The sequence below is a fragment of the Megascapheus bottae genome, chromosome 29 (assembly GCF_031878675.1).
Source record: "Megascapheus bottae isolate mThoBot1 chromosome 29, mThoBot2.hap1, whole genome shotgun sequence".
Classification (NCBI taxonomy): domain Eukaryota; kingdom Metazoa; phylum Chordata; class Mammalia; order Rodentia; family Geomyidae; genus Megascapheus; species Megascapheus bottae.
The window spans coordinates 15,120,282-15,140,187 of NC_143537.1; the positions used below are offsets into that span (position 1 = coordinate 15,120,282).

The window sequence follows — 19,906 nt, forward strand, 5'->3', positions numbered from 1 at the left end:
TTGTTTTGTGCCAGTCCTGAGGCTTACATTTTTTTTCCCCTCAAGGCTAGCACTCTACCACTCAAACCACAGCTCTACCACTGACTTTTTTTGGTGATCTTTCCTGCCTGAGCTGGCTTGGAACTGTGATCCTCATATCTCAGTCTCGTGAATAGCTAGGCACCCACTCTACATCTGTTTTCAGAGTGTGGGGACTACATGTTTTCAAGTGTGGTTCTCCAGCCTTCCTAGACATTTGCAGCTTGGACTGGTATTGTGCTAAGTCCCTCATCTGGGTGTAAGTAACACAACTGCTCTTAAGAAATTTTTATTGAAAAATAATAAAAGGTCTTTTTGTACCTTAAGCAGAAATACTCCTCTAACTTGTTTCCTTTCCCCATCACAAAAAGGGAAATACTGCAGGGTTTATTGTTGTTGCTTGTTTTTTTGTTTTGTCTTGTTTTGCCAGTACTGGAGCTTGAAATCAGGGCCAGGGAACTCTCTCTTAGCTTTTATTGCTCAAAACTGGTTCTCCACCACTTGAGCCACCCCTTTTTCCAGATTTTTTTTCCTTGTTAATTGGAGATTCATAATCTCTCAGACATTTTTTTTTTCTTTCAGAGTTTGGATTCTGAACCTGGATTCCTCAGATTTCACCCTCCTGGGTAACTAGGATTACAAGCATTTGCCATCAGTGCTTGGCTAATACTGAAGGTTTTTCAGATCTAGGAGGTGTTGTTCAAAGGAGGTGTTGTTCAAATAATCCCAGAAGACTTGGACAAAGGCCAGATGAGAACTGGAGGAAGGAGCATCCTGGGAAAGCCAGGGCTCCTTATAGGAGATCAGGCAATCAACATGGCTCCAATATGGTTGAGCCAGGGGTGCTGTGATCCCCATCCTCATTACCTGTAACTAGACAGAGGAAGCAGGAAAGGGCTTTGCATGGGGAAAACCAGAACCCAGGGGCCAGGATGGCCTGGGACAAAGACGGTGATGGTCAAGGTCACTTCTGATGGTGTCCAGTTGGTCTTGAAGAAGACGGACACATTCATCCAGGCTGCGCTGTTGGGCCAGGATGGCAGCCTTGCCTGCCAGCAGGGCACAGTAGGCCCTCAGCTCCTCCATGGGCAGTGCCTGCTCCAGCACCTCACGCAGGGCTCTCTCACGCCGGGCCACGTGTTCCTTCAACTCCTTGGCATCCTCCTGCTGACGCTGCAAGAGCTTGAGCCGCTGTAGTAAGGAGGCCTAGAAGCGCAGGCAGAACCATGGTGTGTGCCACCTCTCCAGAGGGGGTTCTCAGCCTAAAAGATAGCAGGCCCCACCCCTTCCCAGATCTCCCCCAGTCTTTACTGTACCCTTTCCTCCGGATCTCCAGCGGGGTCCAGCCTGGCCATGGCACGATGCACACGGTCCAGGCGATTGCCTAGCAGCAGCAGAAGGCCGAGCACGCGTTCTAGGTCAGCCAAGAAGAGGGTGAACCGCTCCAGCTCCCGGGGTGTACAGGTCTGGCTCACCACCATCTCCAAACCTTCCCTTTGTCTAGCCCAAGCTCTGGTCAGCCCCTGCAGTCTCTCCTGCTCCCCCCGAAGGTCCACCAACATCTTTGAGAGGAGGCTGGCTAGCTCCACCTGCAAGGAGTGTTTCTAAATTCTCTGTTCTGATGGTAGGGCTCTTTCCTCACCTAGCCTTCCCCTGTCCATACTCACTTTCTTGGCCCGGATGCTGTGTTTTGATTCAGGGTCTAACCCTAGGCCACATGGCTGATCAGGCAGAAAACAGGAAGCTGAGTTTTCAAGCCTCGTGTCCTCCTGAGAAGTTGGCAACTGCTGGGTGTGATTGCATGGATAAGACCTGGGGATCAAATCACAGCTGTGCCTGAGTTGTATGACCCCCTCCTCCCCAAGATTTGCAGAGATTTAGAAAAGTCTTGAGTCCTTGGTACCTCTCACTTACCCTGGTTCTGAAGCACCTGTGGTCTCTTCTCCAGTCTCCCCACACGCTGGCCTCATGGCAACCCAGATCTCTGGTAAAGGAATCAACCCATCCAGCAGACCCAGGGGTGGTTCTGGGCTGGACTGGGAGGCAAAAGTGTCACTCAGAGAGGGATCCAGTCTGGCTAGCTCTCGAACCAGTTCCTGGAGATGCTGACTAGGCCATGTTGGCCTAGAACCAGGCTGGCCACTGTCCCTGGCCAGGATAGTGTGGTGAGGTGAGCCTGGAGGATCATTACCTGAAGGTCCCAGGACATCGACTGGGGAGGGTTTGAGGGGGCCATTTTCTGCAGTGGCAGAGGGGTCAAAGGTCAGTAGTCCAGGAGGTTCAATGGTTGGGGTGTCACCATTTGCTGCTTCTGGGGGGCTATAGCTTATGGGTCTAGAGACACCCACAGAGCCATTCACCCTCTGCCAGCAGTCATTGGTTCCTGCAATCTGGGGACACTGATGGAGGATGCAGTCTTCAGGAACTGTAGACTGGCCAGGCCTGTGGCTCAAGCCATTTCCATACTGCTGGTCAGAGGCATGCACACTAGAAACAGAAGAGACACTGAATGAGAAAAAGCTCAAGTCACAAGTAAATGGTAGCTTGCTTGCTTGCTCTCTCCCTCCTTCCCCTCCATCCTGATGCTTGAATGCAGGGCCTGGCTGCTGTCCTGAGCATTTCTGCTCAAGGCCAGCACTCTACCACTTTGTCACAGCTCCATGTCTGGTTTTCTGGTGGTTCATTGGAGATCAAAGTCTCATGGAAGCCAGGTGCAGCGGCTCACACCTGTAATCCTAGCTACTCAGGAGGCTGAGATCTGAGGATCAAGGTTCAAAGCCAGCCTGGGCACTAAAGTCCATGAGACTCTTATTTCCAGTTAACCACTAGAAAACTGGAAGTGGTGCTGTGGCTCAAGGGGTAAGATGGTAGCCTGGAGCTGAAACGCTCAGAGACAGTGCCCAGGCCCAGAGTCCAAGCCCCACAAATGATGACCCAAGCTGGCTTCAAATCACAATGCTCAGATCTCAGCCTCCTGCATAGCTAGGATTACAGGTGTGGTTTGGCTCTCAGGAAGCATTCTCTAGATATGAATATGTGAAGATCATGTCTCACTCTGCTTAGAAGTGATGCGAGGGCAACCCAGACCTCCTGGGAGTCTGACCTAATGAAGGAAGACCCAGGTTCGATTCCTCAGTACCACATACATAGAAAAAGCCAGAAGTGGTGCTGTGGCTCAAGTGGTAGCGCTCTAGCCTTGAGAAAGCCAAAGGACAGTGCTCAGGCCCTGAGTTCAACCCCAAGACTGGCAAAAAGAAAAAGAAAAAAAAGAAAAGAAAATGGGAGAGAGAGGAGGGAATCACCTCGTTGGGATCCCCTGGGGATCTGGGAAGTCTGGAGAGAGTCTCATCCTGACTGACACCCCTTCTTCCACGAACACCTCATCATCATCAGGAAGGGAGGGGAGCCGGGGAGCCACGCCGCAGTTCTTTGAGACCCTCTGCTCACAGTGGGCCGGGCTGTTTTGGGAAACCTCACCAGACCTTTTGTGGATCAAGAACCTGGAGGCAAGAACTGCACATGTATCACCCAGGAGATTTTTGTTTTCCCACGCAGCACCCGGCATAGTGGTGGGATGTGTAGTCTGGACCGAGTTCACAGGGTTCAAACCCAGGGTTAGGCAGAGCTGCGCAGTAGGTGTTGCGAAAGATTCTTTGGCACAGGGCTGCAGGCCCAGATCGCTCCCCCTATGGCTCACCTGGAAAGCTGGGTCTGAAACGATGGTCTGGGGGTTTCTGTTTCATGGGGGACAGCCTGGAAAGGTATACAGTGGAGTGGGATGTGACAGTCTCCCAGGTGTCTCCCCCACTCCCCCCAGCCTGCATCCTCTTATCATCCATACCTGGGCCTCTCCAGAACCTTCCCAGAGACCCGAGACCTCTCCTGAAGCGCTCTGACTCCTCCTGCTGGCGGATCTAGGAGCTTCCTCAAACTTCCCGGATCTGGCCTGGAACTCCACTGGCGTCCCACCATGCAACTCCGGGGGTTCGGATTTGTCGGGGTCCTTGCTGGCATGGACTTCCTGCAAGCAATCCTGGGCTGGCCCATCACCCTCACCCACGCCATCCAGCTTTCCCAGCTCCGAATACCACCACCTCTCCCGCGGCTGGTTAGCCTGGCGGGGCCCCACGATCACAGAGGCTGGGGTGCGGGGCGCTGGGCGCTCCGGATCCCCCGGCGCTTGGCTGAGCGAGGCCGAGCGCCCGTGCGCCGCCGCGGGGAGGCGCGCGGGCCCGGCGGGCGCGGGCCGCAGGCGGGCGGGCAGGCTCATGCGGAGCTCCCGGCGCTGGAACGACGTCTCCCGGAGCACGCGCCTCTGCGCGCCCTGCAATCGCTGCCGGTAGTCCGCCCGCGAGGCTGGAGGGCTGGGCGGCTCCGAGGCCCGCGTCCGGGCTTCGGCCTCGGCAGCCAGTGCGCACAGCAGAGGGGTGGCCTGTCGGCTGAGCCTCCCCCGGGGTCCCCGTGTCTCCGGGGGACGTGGCCCACGGCGCGTGGCCAAGGCTGGACGGGATCCGGGTGGGCGCACGGTGGGGTCGGGGATGGAGGGGGCCGAGTCGCCCCACGCCACGCGCACGGAGCAGCCCCAGTCCAGGTCTGTAAGGAGATGGGTGGCGGGAGACGGTGTGCGCGGCTCAGGGTCACCAGAGGCTGTGGAGAACGAGCTGTAGGCCGAGTCCGCAGGTGTGGACAGCTGCCCCAAGTCTAGGCTTCGAGTGGATGAGACTGGGGAGGTGCGATCGCCTCCAGGACGCAGGGCTCTGGGATCCAGGGCTTCCATGGCTGTGCCGACAGAGGCTGAAGATGGCTGGCTTCCCCAGTCCTAAAAAAACAAACCATAAAAACACACCACACATGGGTCCTGGAGATAAAGAGTCTCACCGACTTTCCAGCCCAGGGTGGCTTCCAACCTTGATCCTCAGATCTCAGCCTGTAGCTAGGATTACAGGTGTGAGCCACCAGAACCAAAGCCAGGCACCCCGCCCTCATTTTGTCAGAATCAAGGATGGCCTGGGTGGTGGGACCAGTTCTTGGGAGCAGCAGGGGTGAGATGGAGAGTGGGGGGGGGGGGTGAGGGCCTGAGTTCAGAAGGAAAAAGTTGGCAGCTAGCCTATTCCCAGCCGCTTTCTCTTCCCTTCCCACTCCCAACAGTGGCCTCTACCCTGGTACCTCCTATAATGCTGAGAACATACCCAAGCTTCAACCCTGTCCCACCCAAATGGCTTCCTGGCCACTCTGTTAACTTCTCCGTGTGATCTTTCCTGATAAACAATGGTGGAGACTGTTTTGAGACCACACAGGAGCCAAGAAGGAGAGGGAGAGAGAGAGTGGGGGGGAGGGAAAGAGAGGGAGGGTGAGAGAGAGAGAGCGCGCAGAGACAGAGACAGCTTTAGGGCTCTTTCCCACCCTCCCTGACCCTCTGTTCTAGGTGTCTGATAATAAATTTTCATCTTGATGCCCACCATTGCTATCTTCACTTTACAAATGAGGACCCCTGGCAGTGATTTGCCCCTGCAGGGAGGAGGGATAGTCACAGCTTGGAAGTGGCAGTGCCTTGGCTGGATTCTGGGCATTCCTCCAAACCTACTGCAGCCAGAATCAATTTCCTACAGGGAAACACGGTGGACAGCCAGTTTACCAATGTTCCCTCACCACCAAGTACCAGAATCCAACAAAGCTCAAACTCTCTATGGGGAAATAAGTCACCACTTTGTCCCCAGAAATAATAATCCCTCTTCTGGGATTGTGCTATTCATCTAGAAATGAGGGGCTCACCTCCCATCACACCCCTGCTTTGCTCTGATTTTGTGTGTGTACCCATCCTGGGGCTTGATCTCAGGGACTGGGCATTATTCTTGAGTGTTTTTGCTAAAGGCCAGTGCTCTAGATACAACTCCACTTCTGGTTTTTGTTTTTTAGTGATTAATTGGAGTTAAGAGACTCACAAACTTTCCTGCCTGAACTGGCTTTAAATAGCGATCCTCAGATCTCAGCCTATCGAGTAGCTCTGATTAGAAGTATGAGCACCAGTGCCTGACTTTGTCCTCACTTCCTTGGCTGCTTCTATAGGAAATCTTCTATTAAATGTCTTCTAGGGGGGCCGGGAGTTTGGCCTAGCGGTTAAAGTGCTTGCCTAGCATGCATGAAGACCCGGGTTCGATTCCTCGGTACCACATACATAGAAAAAAGCCAGAAGTGGTGCTGAGGTTCAAGTGGTAGAGCTGTAGCCTTGAGAAAGTCCAAGGACAGTGCTCAGGCCCTGAGCTCAAGCCCAGGACTGGCAAAAAAAAAAAAAAAAAGTCTTTTGGATCTTCAGCATGTCCTAAGCCCCTCCCACCACAGAGGCACTGAAATGGTTTGCTGGCCTGCCATTCTCTCCTCCTGTCCGTACCCCCATCCGACCCCTCCAGCTTCCTGAGGATAGGCCCAGCTTTTAGTCATCACTCAGTACCCTGCACAGTGCCTGGCATATGATCAAAGCTAAATAAACATCTGTTGCATGGCAGGGAAAGGCACAAACATGCAGGGAATATGTAGGCATGGCCTGGGCAGAGAAGGAACAGGAAGCCTTTAGTCCACGGGCTTGCCCCCCTTCCCCCCAATTAGTCTTCCCTAGGGAAGGGAAGGGGATCAAATGGGTAAGACCCTTGCCTCATGGATGAATGGTTACTCCAAATTTTTTACAAAAATAAACGGAGTTGGGTGTGGATGGCTCAGGCTTGTAATCCCATCTACTCAGGAAGCTGAGATCTGGGGAGCACAGTTTGATGACTGCCCAGATTCTTATCTTCAATTAACACTCCCCGCCTCCCCCCCCCCCCCCGAAAAAAAGGCAGCTCAACTTCTAAGTGCTAGCCTTAAGCAAAACAATTTAGGGACAGCACTCAGCCCTGAGTTCAAGCCTCAGAACAAGCACCAAAAAGAAAAAAAAAAGGAAGAAAGGAAAGACGAAGGGGGTTCAGAACGTAGCTTGGTGATAGAATGCTTGCCCAGCATGCATGAAAGCCCTAGGTTTGATTCTCAGCACCATATACAAAGAAAAAGCCAGAAGTAGCTCAATTGGTAGAGCGCTAACATTGAGCAAAAGCAGCTCAGGGGCAGTACCCAGGCTCTGAGTTCAAGTCCCAGGACTGGCCAAAAAAAAGAGGAAGTGAGCTGCAAGCACAGCAGGACTCACTAGAAATGAATACCTCCCCAATGCCTGAAGGGAAGCAAGGGGAAGTGCAGGGTGGGTATGCCAGGGTCAAGTTCAGAGAGACTTTGAAGCCCAGAAGCCCCAGGAGAGTCTTTCTTAAACTGCTTGGTGAATCATACAGAGATGAATGTAATCCACAAAAATCAGGCTCATTCTGCCTTCCCAGTGTTCTGGAACTCAGGATCAGCCTCTTTCTTTCTCTTTCTGTCTCTCTCTCTCTCTTTAATTTTATCTATGTTTTTTGCTAGTCCTGGGACTTGAACTCAGGGTCTGGACACTGCCCTTGGGCTTCTCAAGGCTCGTGCTCTACCACTTGAGCCATACACCATTTCTAGCTTTTTCTATGTATGTGGTATGGTGGAGCTGAACCCAGGACTCTACCACTAGGCCATGCTCTGGGCCCAAGTTTATATTTTTATATTTTTGTTATTATAAAGGTGAGATGAAGGGTTACAGTTTCTATCCTTTTCTTTTTCCTTTTGCCGGTCCTAGGGACTGCACTCAGGGCCTGGGTACTGTTCCTGAGCTTCTTTTGCTCAAGACTAGCACTCTACCAACTGTACCACAGTGCCACTTCCAGCCTTTTGTTTACGTGGTACTGAGGCATCAAACCCGGGTCTTCGTGCATGCAAGACAAGCACTCTACCACTATGCCTCATTCTCAGCCCATCCACCTTCCTTTCTGTTAGGGTCAAGGATAGTTAGTGGTAGGAGGGTCTCAAAAGACAGAGGAAGTAGCAGGTACCTCACACCTTGGCTATGGGGGGAGGGGGTTTCCTCAGATCTCAGCCTTCTGAGTAGCTAGGATTACACGTGTGAGCCACCAGCATCTGGCCATCAAGGACATTTCTGCAGGTGGCATCCACATAGGGTCCCCTCCATATGCTCTTTCCAGAACCTTTTGTGCTCCCCTGGGGCCTGGCTGCTTTGAGGTGTTTGGGGGCCTCAGCACAAACAGAAAGGAGTTTTCACACTTGTGAGGCTGGGAGACACCTCTTGCAGTTGGAATTAACCCTCCATGGCTAGCAGAGGCATTGGTGACAACTATGGGCTGAGGTAAACAGCTTATGCCTGGTGTTTACCCCAAGACACCAAGGCATTTTCACCAAGCCTGGAACAGTGGGGGAATAGTGCCCAGCCTGGGGTCCCTGCTAGAAAAACCACCAGCCTGGGGTTCTGGAGAACACTTCATATATACTTAGTCACCAGCAGGAAGGAGCAAGAGAAGATGAGTTCAGAGGTCAGAAGAAGAGATTTTTAAGGGCTGGGGTTGGAGGTGTGGCTCGGCTGATAGAGCATTAGCCAATCAGTGAAAGCGGCAGGCACCAAACTTTGAGTTCAAGTTAGTCTCAGACCCCTCAATAAAATAAAAAAAAAAGATCTAAGAGGTGAAATTACCCAGGGGTGGGAGGGGGGAGGGTGAAGAGGAAACTGAACTGGGGATTAAGGCCTTGCCAAGAGATCCAGTGTTCATTCAGTCCGGGGGTGTGGGAAAAGTGTGGGGGGGGCAAGTCTGGCAATGGTTGGGATATAAGTCTAGAATTCTATAGAAGGAGGATCAGAAGAAAAAAAACAGGGAGAAAGCAGGGGAGAGAGAAAGTAAGAGAGAAGAAGAGAGGAAGGGGAAGGAGGGGAGGGAGGGAGGAAGGAGTTACGGTTTGTTAGTGAAATCTATGAAGGCAGTAGACAGTTTTTATTAACACACACATATTTTACATATATATATATATAATATATATCAGGTATACCTGGCATCCTAGCTACTCATGAGGCTGAGATATAAGGATCACAGTTCAAAGTCAGCCTGGGAAGGAGGGGGGAACCTCAAGGACAGGGTCCAGGCCCTGAGTTCAAGTCCTAGGACAGGCAATGGTAAGGTCCTAGAAAGGTGCAAAATGAAAGTCCTGGAATCAAATCTTCCCTCTCATCCTGTTGAGTGTTTGATCTTCCTGACGTGGGATTCCCCTGCTGGACTCAAGTCCAGCGTCCAGAGGAGCTCATGGATCCCAGGCTGGCTGGGCCGTCTGGCTTCTCCCTCCACACCCCCCCCTCCCGCCCTGTCCTTCAGTTCTCCCAGCTTGTCCCAGCCCCTGTGCCCTCAGTGGGGGGGGGGGGGCACAGCAAGCCTCTTCCTTGCAGAGCGGGAATGGGGACACGGGAAATGCAGGTCGCTGGTGGCACCCGGGGAGAGGTGAGGTGACACCTCCCGTCTTCTAGCTCCAGGGGTTCCAGGAAGAGGAGAGGACACCTGGCCCTGGCACCCAGAGGACGGCAGAGTCCCATGAAGTCCGGGGGGGGGGGTGATGTGGGGATGGCATGTGACCAAGTGACCCTCTTGGGGGGGTCAAGGGCAGGGGCACCCCATAACCGCCCCCTCCCTGGGCAGGAGGAACCCTAAAGGGCAGAAGTAAGGAGAAGCGGGGTTGCAGAGTTGCCTCCCGGGTGTGTTCTGGGGTACAGCCACCATTCTCCCCCCCCCCCCACACACAGTTCAATCTACTGGGTGAGTTCATCTCCCTGCACCCCCAGACCCTGGCAACCAGCAAAGGCGCAACCCCCCCAAAACACACACACACACACTTTCCTGGCGCTAACAGATGGGACACAGATCTCATTGATGGACTCAGGACACCCCCACTACAGATATCCCCCCTCCCGGCCCCCCCACTCTTGTACCTGAGACTCCAGCCGCAGACTCGCGCTCCCGGCGCCCGCCGAGGCCCTGCGGTGACATCAGAGCCAGGAGATCTAGTTCCCGACCCCACCTCCAGGCTCCAGACTCAGGCCTTAGGGGGAGGCGCCTCTTTCCGGCCAAGGGGGGGGGGGGGGAGGGAGGGAGGGAGTTCCTAGCATGGGGCACTGATCTGGACACTTTGTCCTCCCATTAGAGCCTGGGGACATGGGAGTAGGAGAACCATAGTGACCACACACCCCCTCCCCACAGCAGCATGCCCCCCATCCCCAAATTCCCCCATCACCCCCATTTCTCTCCTGCATAACCCCCATGGCTGGAATGAGGTTCCCCCCCCTCCCCAAGAATATTCTGCTTTTATCTGCCACAATGATCTCCTAAGCAAGCCATGTCTTGGGGCTCCACAGTTCTGTCCTTCGGAACTTTCAGCCTCCCTGCCAGGTGGTACCCCCTTTGGGGGAGGGGCCACAGGCCCTTTGCTTCACTCCTCCTTCAGGTCTCTCCTCTCTGCCATGTCCCAGGTTGTCCTTGGTTTCCCACAGGATCAGCAAGTCCTAGGACTCTGTCGGCCCCCTCCCTGGCAGAGGGGGTGTGAATGTGGTAATAACCAAAACGCAGGACTCTGGCCATGAGTCCAGGTGCCAACCAGAGAGCCTGAGGGATGCTTTCATCATAGGTCTGTGGGGAGGCAGTGGGCACCAGGCCTGGTTTTCACCAGGGAGGCTGCCCACCTCCCACCCCCTGCACACTGTCTGCACTCCATGCTCAGCTTCAGGAGGAGCTGGAACTCCAGGATCGAACATAGTGGCTCAAAAATGTCTTAACTGGGCTGGGAGTGTGACCGAGTGGTAGAGTGCTTGCCTAGCATTTGTGAAGCTCGGGGTTCGATTCCTTGGTACCACATACACAGCAAAAGCCCAAAGTGATGCTGTGGCTCAAGTGATAGAATACTAGCTTTGAGCAAAAGCTCAAGGACAGTGCCCAAGCCCTGAGTTCAAGCCCCAAGACTGTCCAAAAAAAAATGCTAAAAAAAAAAAAATTCTTAACTGAAAAACAGCTTTTTCTGAGGCTTGAACTCTGCCTTTTTTTTTTTTTTTTTACAATCTGGCTTTTTTGCTGGTTTGGAAATGAGAGTTGCATGGCCTTTTTCTGACCAGGTTGGCTTCAATCCTCAAGTCTTACCCCCCTGAGTGGCTAGGATTACAGATGTGAGCCACTGGTACCCGGCTGGAGGAAAAAAAAAAAAAAAAAAAAAAAACCAGAAAGCCAGTCTATTTGTTTTGTGTACATCCTGGGGCTTGAACGCAGGGCCTAGGCACTGTCCCTGAGTTTCTTTTGCTCAAGGCTCTCACTCTACCACCTGAGCCACAGCACCACTTGTGAATTTTTCTATTCATGTGGTACTGAGCAATTGAACCCAGGGCTTCATGCAAGCTAGGCAAGCACTCTACAACTAAAACACATTCCTAGCCCCTCACTGAGCTTTTTTGCTCAAGTCTAGTACTCTACCACTTGAGCCACAGATTCTCTTCTGTCATTTTGGTGGTTAGGTATTGATAAGAGACTCAGGAACGTTCCTGCCTGAGCTGGCTTTGAACCACAATTCTCCAATCTTAGCCTCCTCAGTAGCTAGGATGACAGGCATGAATCATCAGTACCTGGCCACAGCAATTATTAACTAATACTCTCCTGACCCTTTATATTTCTTGCATAAACTACAGGAAATATCTGCAAAAGCGCCCAGAAAACTGAATTCCTGGGCACTTCTCTCTTTGTCTCATCTCTTCCCAGAAACAGCCTCCCACCTCTAATCCTTACTCCCAAGATCAGAAGTTATCTTGTCAGGGCCTGCTAGAATTTGGTGTTGCTAGGAGTAAAAGCGAGATTTACAGTAAAGCCTTGGTATTCTCCACATGAACATAAATCACGTCCCAGGCCACCCACACAAAATCATTCTGTAACCACGGTGGGTCACAGCAAAAGCAAGAACATTCTATAACCATGTCCAACACATGAGTATGAACAAACACTTCCTCTCCTGGCTAACCTGGGTGATTTCTGATCCTTTGCCACTGTTACCACTCTCTAGGCCTGCTTCTTCTAAGATTTATTAACAGATCCAATAGAATTCCTCCTGTTTCCTAAGCATTCACTACAGAGAAAAGTCATGTTTCTTTAACTCTCCATTGTGAACGTAAGCCTGCAGCCTGTAATATTTTCTACTGCTTTCCCTGGACTTGCCATCTGCTTTCCCAGGCTGTGTGTCCTTCTTCACTATGAAAATCAACCCAATCTGACCAGCTGTAGTTAAGGTCTGGGTGATCTTTCTGGAGGGCATGGATGTTTCCTTTTATGTATTTTTTATTTTGGCCAGTCCTGGGATTTGAACTCAGGAGCCCAGGCACTGTCTCTGAGCTTTTTTTTTTTTTGCTTGAATCTAGTGCTCTACCATTTGAACCATAACTCTACTTTCAGCTTTTTGTGGTTGGAGATAAGAGTGTCATAGTCTTTCCTGCCCCTGGAGCTGACTTTGAACCATGATCCTCAGATCTCAGTCTCCTGAGTAGCTAGGATTAAAGACCTGAGCCACCTACACCTGGCTATATCTATTTATCTTGTTTATCTTCCAACCAATCAGTGGGCAACATCCGAAGTTGGACAGACAGGAAAATAGACAGGACCCTGGCAGGGGCTGGAAGCCAACCTAGAGGAGAAAAGTTGAACTATTATAACCAAAGCAAACAGTATCTGCAGGTTAAAGGTGATATATGTAACTCAGTAGGAATGTGGCAGCTCAGCATTCCTTCCTATGGCGCTGAAAGAAAACTCTGGGACCAGGAATAGCCAGCCTTCACCTAGATTCAGGTAGGCTTTACCTGGCAGGAGCCCCAATAAAAGAAGAAGGGTCTAGTCTCCCTATACATGAGTTCAAGCCCCAGTCTGCACAAAAAACAAAAAAAAAAGACACTCGCTGGGTGCCAATGGCTTACTCCTGTAATCCTAGCTACTCAGGAGGCTGAGATCTGAGAACTGTGGTTCAGAGAGAGCCCCAGCAAGAAAAGTCTGGGAGACTTATCTCCAATTAACCACAGAATTTTTTAAAGTGCTGTGGCTCAAGTGGTAGAGCTCTAGCCTTGAGCAAAAGCAGCTCAAGGACAGAGCTCATCAGGTCCTGAGTTCAAACCCCAGTACTAACACACGTGCACACAAACAAAAATAAATCTTCCTGATTTAAGTAGAGAGTCTGATCAGAAACTTTGAAACCTGAGATTAAGGATGTCCAGCAGTTCTTCTGGGGCCCCTGTTGGGGGTGAAGATGCACATGTGTACACATGCACACACACATGCACACACGCGCACACACACACAGGTCTAGTTAGCAGCTCTCTCCATTTCAAGCATCCAGAGAAGTAAAACTAATAATAATAATAATAAAAAAAAGGTAGCAAACAGCATTTGACTATTCTGATTTTTCTCCAATTAATGTGTCTATTCATTGGGCAACACCAAAGGAATTCTGGGACAAAGAGTAGTTGATAGCAGCTGCCTGGAAGAGGCAGAGACAGGTTCCCAGACAGACATGCTTTCCATTTTGAATTCCTGACAATGGAACAGGGACAAACAGATCTACAATTCAGTATAACCTAGGGAGAAGAAAACCTGCGTAGGGTAAAAGAGAGGGAGACTTCCAAAGTCTACAAGATCTGCTATGCACTTGCTGGGTACAGAAGAAGTGAGATTTGATCACATAGATTCAGTGCCAGGCCCATTACAGGTTGCCCATTAAGGGTATCACTTATCAGTATCATTCCTTTCCTCAGGAACACAGTCTCAACCCAATTGCAGCCCAGTTTTCTCTCTGAGGGCTAGGTCACACACTAGGTGTCTTCCCTAGATATTGCTCTGCTCCTAAACGTTGCCACCTTCCCCCTAACAGGGTTGTAGTGAATAGACGGCCTTCTTTTATTTATTGGTGCCAGCACTGGGGGTTTGAACTTTGGACTTTGTCCCTTAGGTTTTTTTTTTGCTCAAGACTAATGCTCCACCATTCTGAGCCACATAGCCCCTTCTGGCTTTGCAGTGGGTTTAAGAGTCTCACGGACTTTCTTGCCTGGACTGGCTTTGAACCCTGATCCTCAGTCTTCTCAGTAGCTAGGATCACAGGCTAGGCCACTGGTACATGGCATAGCTGATTACTCTTGCTTGACACGATGACATTTCTATGGCAGAACTCATATCTTTTTGTGCTATGATTAGACATGAGGAAAATGAAGCCAAATCTGGGTGCACAGAGTTATTCTTTTCTGAGAAAAGTAACCACCAGGCAAGAGAATAAGCAAGTTCCAGCAGCCAGAGGGTCAGCCTATATCCTTTGATGTGGCCAAAGGCTCTCTTATGCAATCTCAAAAATCTAACAACCTGGCAAACAGGATAAAGCAGCCCAAAGAAACACAAAGCAGGCAAGTTCCTGGTTCAAAGTCATAAACATCTGTACCAAATAAAATAAAATTGAAAACAAGATTTCTCATGATAAGCATCAAAGCAAAAAATTTAGGTATTGGTTGCTTTTTCCTATTCTTGTACTAAGGAGAGCTGACCTAAATTCCACTTTTCTTTTCACATTGACTTGAATCAAAAGACTAAAGTGATTTCAACACTTGGGGAATGGCTGAGGCATTCCTTCATTCTGAGTTCACACTTGGGAGTAATATCGCAAGGATGGTTGGTGAGCAAAACCTGGTGAACATCATGTAAATTGTGTGTGTGTGTGTGTGTTGGATAGGTGATGTAGGGAAAGTGAAAAATAGGCAGCATTTTTAGCACTTAGTGGAAGTGAATGAGTTTCATTAAAGCACTATTTAAGCCAGACATCGGTGGCTTACACCAGTAATCCTAGCTATTCAGGAGGTGAGATCTGAGAATCACGGTTCAAAGCCAGCTCAGGCAGGAAAAGTCTATGAGACTCTTATCTCCCACGAACCACCAGAAAACCAAAATGCTATGGCTCAAAATGGTACAACGCTATCCCCCAACACAGTGTCCACAACCAACAAAACAAAGTGCTATTTAGCTCTAACCATTCTGCTGTTTTTAAATGTGTCTTAAATACAAAAGTTGAATTTTTTGTGGTACTAGGGCTTGAAGTTAGATTGCTCAGCTTGCAAGCAAAAAACTAAGCTAGTGTTCTACCTCTTCTACCTCTTGAGCCACTCCTCCAACCTTTTTTGCTAGTTATTTGGAGCTGGAGTCCAGCAGACTTCTCTTCTTGGGCTGACAATGAATCATGACCCTCTGTTTATCAACCTCCTAAGTGGCTAAGAATACAAGTGGGAGCCACCAGATGCCAGCTAAAGGCTTCAGCTTTTTTTTTTTTTTTTTTGCTAGTCCTGGGGCTTGAACTCAGGGCCTGGGCACTGTCCTTAAGACACTTTTTGCTCAAGGCTAACACTCTGCCACTTGAGCCAAAGTACCACTTCCTGCTTTTTATGTTCCAGGGATTGAACCCAGGGCTCTGTGTGTGAGCATACTACCACTAGGCCATGTTCCTGGCCCAGGCATTCAGACATTCTCCTGGCTTCAGTCATTGTTGCAACAAGTTATCCCCCTAAATTCAGAGCCCCAACCCGTCACAAATCAAAAGGTATCATGCATGCCAGGGGATTATGTATCTATGGGGTACATGTTCAGATATTCCCATACAGATCACATGAAATTACCAATGAGTGTAAAGTTAAAGTCAACTTATAATGAAACTGGTCTTCAGTCATAATATGAAGGAGTCTGTTCATATGTATATACCCTTGTCTACCTGGGAACTTGTTTATTTGATTTCATTTAGTCTACCTGTGAACTTGTTTGATTTGATTTAATCATAAGGAGCATAATAGGTCAGTGATTCTCACGACACATCAAGTCAAGGCATATACCAGTGGTGATTTTACATGGGGTGTTTTTCCAGCTATGTGCTGGCAGTTTAATTAAAAACAAGGGAAAAGGGCCGGGAATTTGGCCTAGTGGTTAAAGTGCTTGCCTAGAATGCATGAAGACCCGGGTTGGATTCCTCGGTACCACATACATAGAAAAAAAGCCAGAAGTGGTGCTGAGGTGCAAGTGGTAGAGCTGTAGCCTTGAGAAAGTCCAAGGACAGTGCTCAGGCCCTGAGCTCAAGCACAGGACTGGCAAAAAAAAAAAAAAAAAAAAAACAAGGGAAAAAACCCCCAAACTTTGGTTGGTGGTTGGGTGCTGCTGGCTTGTGCCTATTCAGAAGACTGAGATCTGAGGATCAAGATTTCAAACCAGTCCAGGCAGGAACCTCTATGAGATTCCTCCATTAATCACCAAATAAATTACACCCCACCCCAGTCCTTTATTTTTAAGATGTGGCTATCAGATCATTTAAAACTATATAATGGCTCACTAAAATGATAGGACTTTTTTTTTTTTTGCCAGTCCTGGGCTTGAGCTCAGGGCCTGAGCACTGTCCTTGGACTTTCTCAAGGCTAGAGCTCTATCACTTGAGCCTCAGCACCACTTCCGGCTTTTTCCTGTATATGTGGTACCAAGGAATGGAACCCGGGTCTTCGTGCATGCTAGGCAAGCACTTTAACCACTAGGCCAAACTCCCGGCCCCAGGACTTCTTAAAATTAGCAAGGGTGATGAGCTAAATAAAGTCTACTGACTAGTTAACTTTTCTGTCAGTTCTGAGACTTGAACTCTGGGCTCTGTCCTCTTACTTGTCTGTTTCACTCATGGCTGGTACTCTACCACTTGAGCCATGCTGCCACTTACCTGTTAGCCACTTTAATTTGGCTTCCAGCAGATCATACAATATCTCCTTCCACATATGATTTCACATTCTGATACTACCCTGGAGTTTGTGATACTCCCAATGTATTCTACATATATTGATCCAGTCTATCGGTGTAATAGCTTTCTCTCTCTCTCTTTTTTAATACTGTGATTGTTTTATTAAGGACAACTCAAATGGTGGGTGAATAAAAAGCAGAGACAGTATTTAGAATACATTAAAACAAGCCAGTCATTGTATCATGATGGCTTACAATGTGAATACATAAGCAGATATATATACAACACATATAATATCTCTGATTTATCTGAATACAGGAATGATTATCCTCTAATTTGTTGCGTAACTAATCAATATGTTCAAAACTTGTAAGCCACATTTGGAAGATTTAAGTCCTTTTTCTTTTTGCCAGTCCTGGGCTTGAGCTCAGGGCCTGAGCACTGTCCTTGGACTTTCTCAAGGCTAGAGCTCTACCACTTGAGCCTCAGCACCACTTCTGGCTTTTTTTTGTATGTATGTGGTACCAAGGAATCGAACCCGGGTCTTCATGCATGCTAGGCAAGCACTTTAACCACTAGGCCAAACTCCCGGCCCTAAGTCCTTTTTCTTCATCATGTTCTCTTTCCCAAATGCTCTTAGTTTTTCAATGGATTAACTTCTGAAAAAGTTCGTTTCTTGATATATTGACTGACTGGTTTAACATAAACCATATTTTCCCATTTATCTGATATTCACAAACCTCTTATAAAGTCTAATAAGTACACTACATATTTATAAAATATGTGGGACTTTAACTTCTGAACATAGGAACTGGAAAGGATGTGTCAGCCCCAGAAAGTTAGTTGCAGGAACCCATGCAAAAAACACAGCAGCTTAATACATTGTTCTCTCTTTTTTAACCAGTCTTGGGCCTTGAACTTAGGGCACTGTCCCTGAGCTTTCTCAAGGTTAGTGCTCTACCACTTGAGCCACTGCACTCCTTCTGGCTTTTTCTGTATATGTGGTAACAAGGAATTGAACCCAGGGCTTTGTGCATCCTATGTGAGCATTCTACCATTAGGCACTCTCCCAGCCCAGTAGCTTTCTTTTTTTGAATTAGCAATACTCAACTACTTCTTTCCGACTACCTAACTACACATGACAGTGAGATTGCTAAAGGTATAAGCAGAATTATAACTCTTGCTGCTGAAAACAGACTGAGACCTAAGTGATTCATGCATTTATGAATGAATGCATTCATTTTCTCCAGCTACCTTTGGAGGAGTTCCTGAGTTCAATCCTTAAGACCGGCAAAAAGAAAAAAAAACTTCACCACAGTCAAAGGCACGAACACAATGAAAGTGTGTGATGCTGATTCAATAACACACTTATTTGTCAAAGTCACAGTGCACTTTCCCAGAGGCTGATGCAACAGGAACTGGGCAAGCTGACCTATTCTTACAGTCAATAAATTGCTAAACCTGTTTGTCCCATTTCCTTGACTCCATTTTTCTACTTCTAGACCAAAAAAAAAACAAAACCAAAACAACAACAACAACAACAAAAACGTCAGACTACTTATTGACAAGTGGGTTCCTCTGCTAAGTTAATATCATCCAACGAGGTGCTTTTATATTAAATATGGGATAAGGCCAAATATTGATGTTTCTCTGGCTTGGAAAAGCTCCACATTTCCTTTCTCCAAACAGACTGGACAGGAACACATGAAGACAGGCTGGTGGTTCACGCCTGTAATCCTAGCCACTCAGGAGACTGAGATAGGAGATCACAGTTTGAAGTCAATCCTGGCAGGAATGTCTGTGAGGCTCTTATCTCCAGTTAACCATCAAAAAGCCAGAAGCGGAGCTGTGGCTCAAGTGGTAGAGCACTAGCCTTGAGCAGAAGAACTAAGAGACAATGTCCAGGCTCTGAGCTCAAGTCCCAGAACTGGTTCCCCCCACCACCACCAAAAAAAAAAAAAGCCATCAGGCAGAGAACATACAGCAGATTCTTTGCAGATCATTGCAGATCATATAGGGATGATATATTTACTACAGACTTTTTTTTTTTGCCAGTCCTGGGCTTGAGCTCAGGGCCTGAGCACTGTCCTTGGACTTTTCTCAAAGCTAGAGCTCTACCACTTGAGCCTCAGCACCACTTCAGCTTTTTTTTTTTCTTCTATGTACGTGGTACCAAGGAATTGAACCTGGGTCTTTGTGCATGCTAGGCAAGCACTCCACCACTAGACCGAACTCCCAGCCCTACTACAGACTTTTCTATTTTATTTTTATTGCCAGTACTGGGGCTTAAACTCAGGGCCTGGGTACTATCCCTGACTTTTTTTCTCATCAAGGCTAGCACTCTGTCACTTGGACCACAGCTCCATTTATAGCTTTTGGAAGATTATTAGGAGATAAGAGTCTTACATACTCTTCTGCTCAGGTTTGCTTTGAACCATGATCTTCAGGTCTCAGCCTCCTATGTAAGAACATAGCAAGTTGAGTGTGAATCCAATTTTATCTGGAGGGACCATGAGTTTGGCCTAGGGGTAGAGTGCTTGCCTAGCATGCATGAAATTGTCCAGAAGATGGATGAAGGAGGAAAAAAATTTCGACATTAAGCTGGTGCCGGTGGCTCACACCTTAAATCCTAGTTACTCAAGAGGCTAGGATCTGAGGATCGAGATTCAAAAGACCATCCAGGGCAGGAAAGAAGGTTTCTTCCCTGTGTAGAAGATTGCTATTCCACAACCTAGAGAGATAAACCCAGGATCAAGGAGAGAAGTTATAAAAATATATGCATCTTTTTTCCACTTCCCTGCATCCTTCTCACCACTGTCATTCAAGTTAGCATCATCCGTCATGTGGACCAGGATGCTGGCCCTTCAAGAGTAATCTTTGCTTGGGGTGGGAATGTGGTTTAATGGTACAGTGCTTGCCTAGCATGCATGAAGCCCTGGGTTCAATTCCTCAGTAACCCATACGCAGAAAAAGCCAGGAGCACTGTGGCTCAAGTGGTAGAGTGCTAGCCTGGAGCAAAAGAAGCTCAGGGACAGTGCTCAGGCTCCAAGTTCAAGGCCCAGTACTGGCAAAAGAAAACACCTTGTTTTTCCAGAGGGGGGGGGGGAGAGGGGGGGAGAGGGGAGGAGAGGGGGGGAGAGGGGGGGAGAGGGGGGGAGAGGGGGGGAGAGGGGGGGAGAGAGGGAGAGAGAGGGGG

The 19,906-nt window shown here is 48.9% G+C and overlaps 1 protein-coding gene across 2 annotated transcripts; it reads right to left on the reverse strand.

The window, feature by feature from the left end:
* Window positions 1-291: 291 nt before the first annotated feature.
* On the reverse strand, window positions 292-9,970 carry Shroom1 (shroom family member 1). Of its 2 annotated transcripts, none has more exons than XM_090320779.1 (8): window positions 9,887-9,970; window positions 3,860-4,837; window positions 3,716-3,771; window positions 3,321-3,518; window positions 1,933-2,505; window positions 1,686-1,830; window positions 1,335-1,607; window positions 292-1,224 (listed from the first exon to the last, which is right to left on the reverse strand). In XM_090320779.1, exons 2-8 carry the CDS (start codon window positions 4,793-4,795, stop codon window positions 892-894), a joined length of 2,514 nt encoding a protein of 837 aa, XP_090176905.1. In that variant the 5' UTR covers window positions 4,796-4,837; window positions 9,887-9,970; the 3' UTR covers window positions 292-891. The 2 variants fall into 2 exon arrangements, with proteins under 2 accessions (XP_090176905.1, XP_090176904.1); XM_090320778.1 differs by having other exon boundaries at window positions 1,686-1,848.
* Between the last annotated feature and the right edge of the window lie 9,936 nt (window positions 9,971-19,906).

Coding starts and splice junctions, on each gene's coding strand:
- Shroom1 (XM_090320778.1), bottom strand. CDS start 4,795: ATGGAAGCCCTGGATCCCAGAGCCCTGCGTCCTGGAGGCGATCGCACC. Junction 1,849..1,932: donor ACAGGTGCTTCAGAACCAGG/GTAAGTGAGAGG, acceptor ACTCAGGCACAG/CTGTGATTTGATCCCCAGGT. Junction 1,608..1,685: donor ACAGCATCCGGGCCAAGAAA/GTGAGTATGGAC, acceptor CACTCCTTGCAG/GTGGAGCTAGCCAGCCTCCT.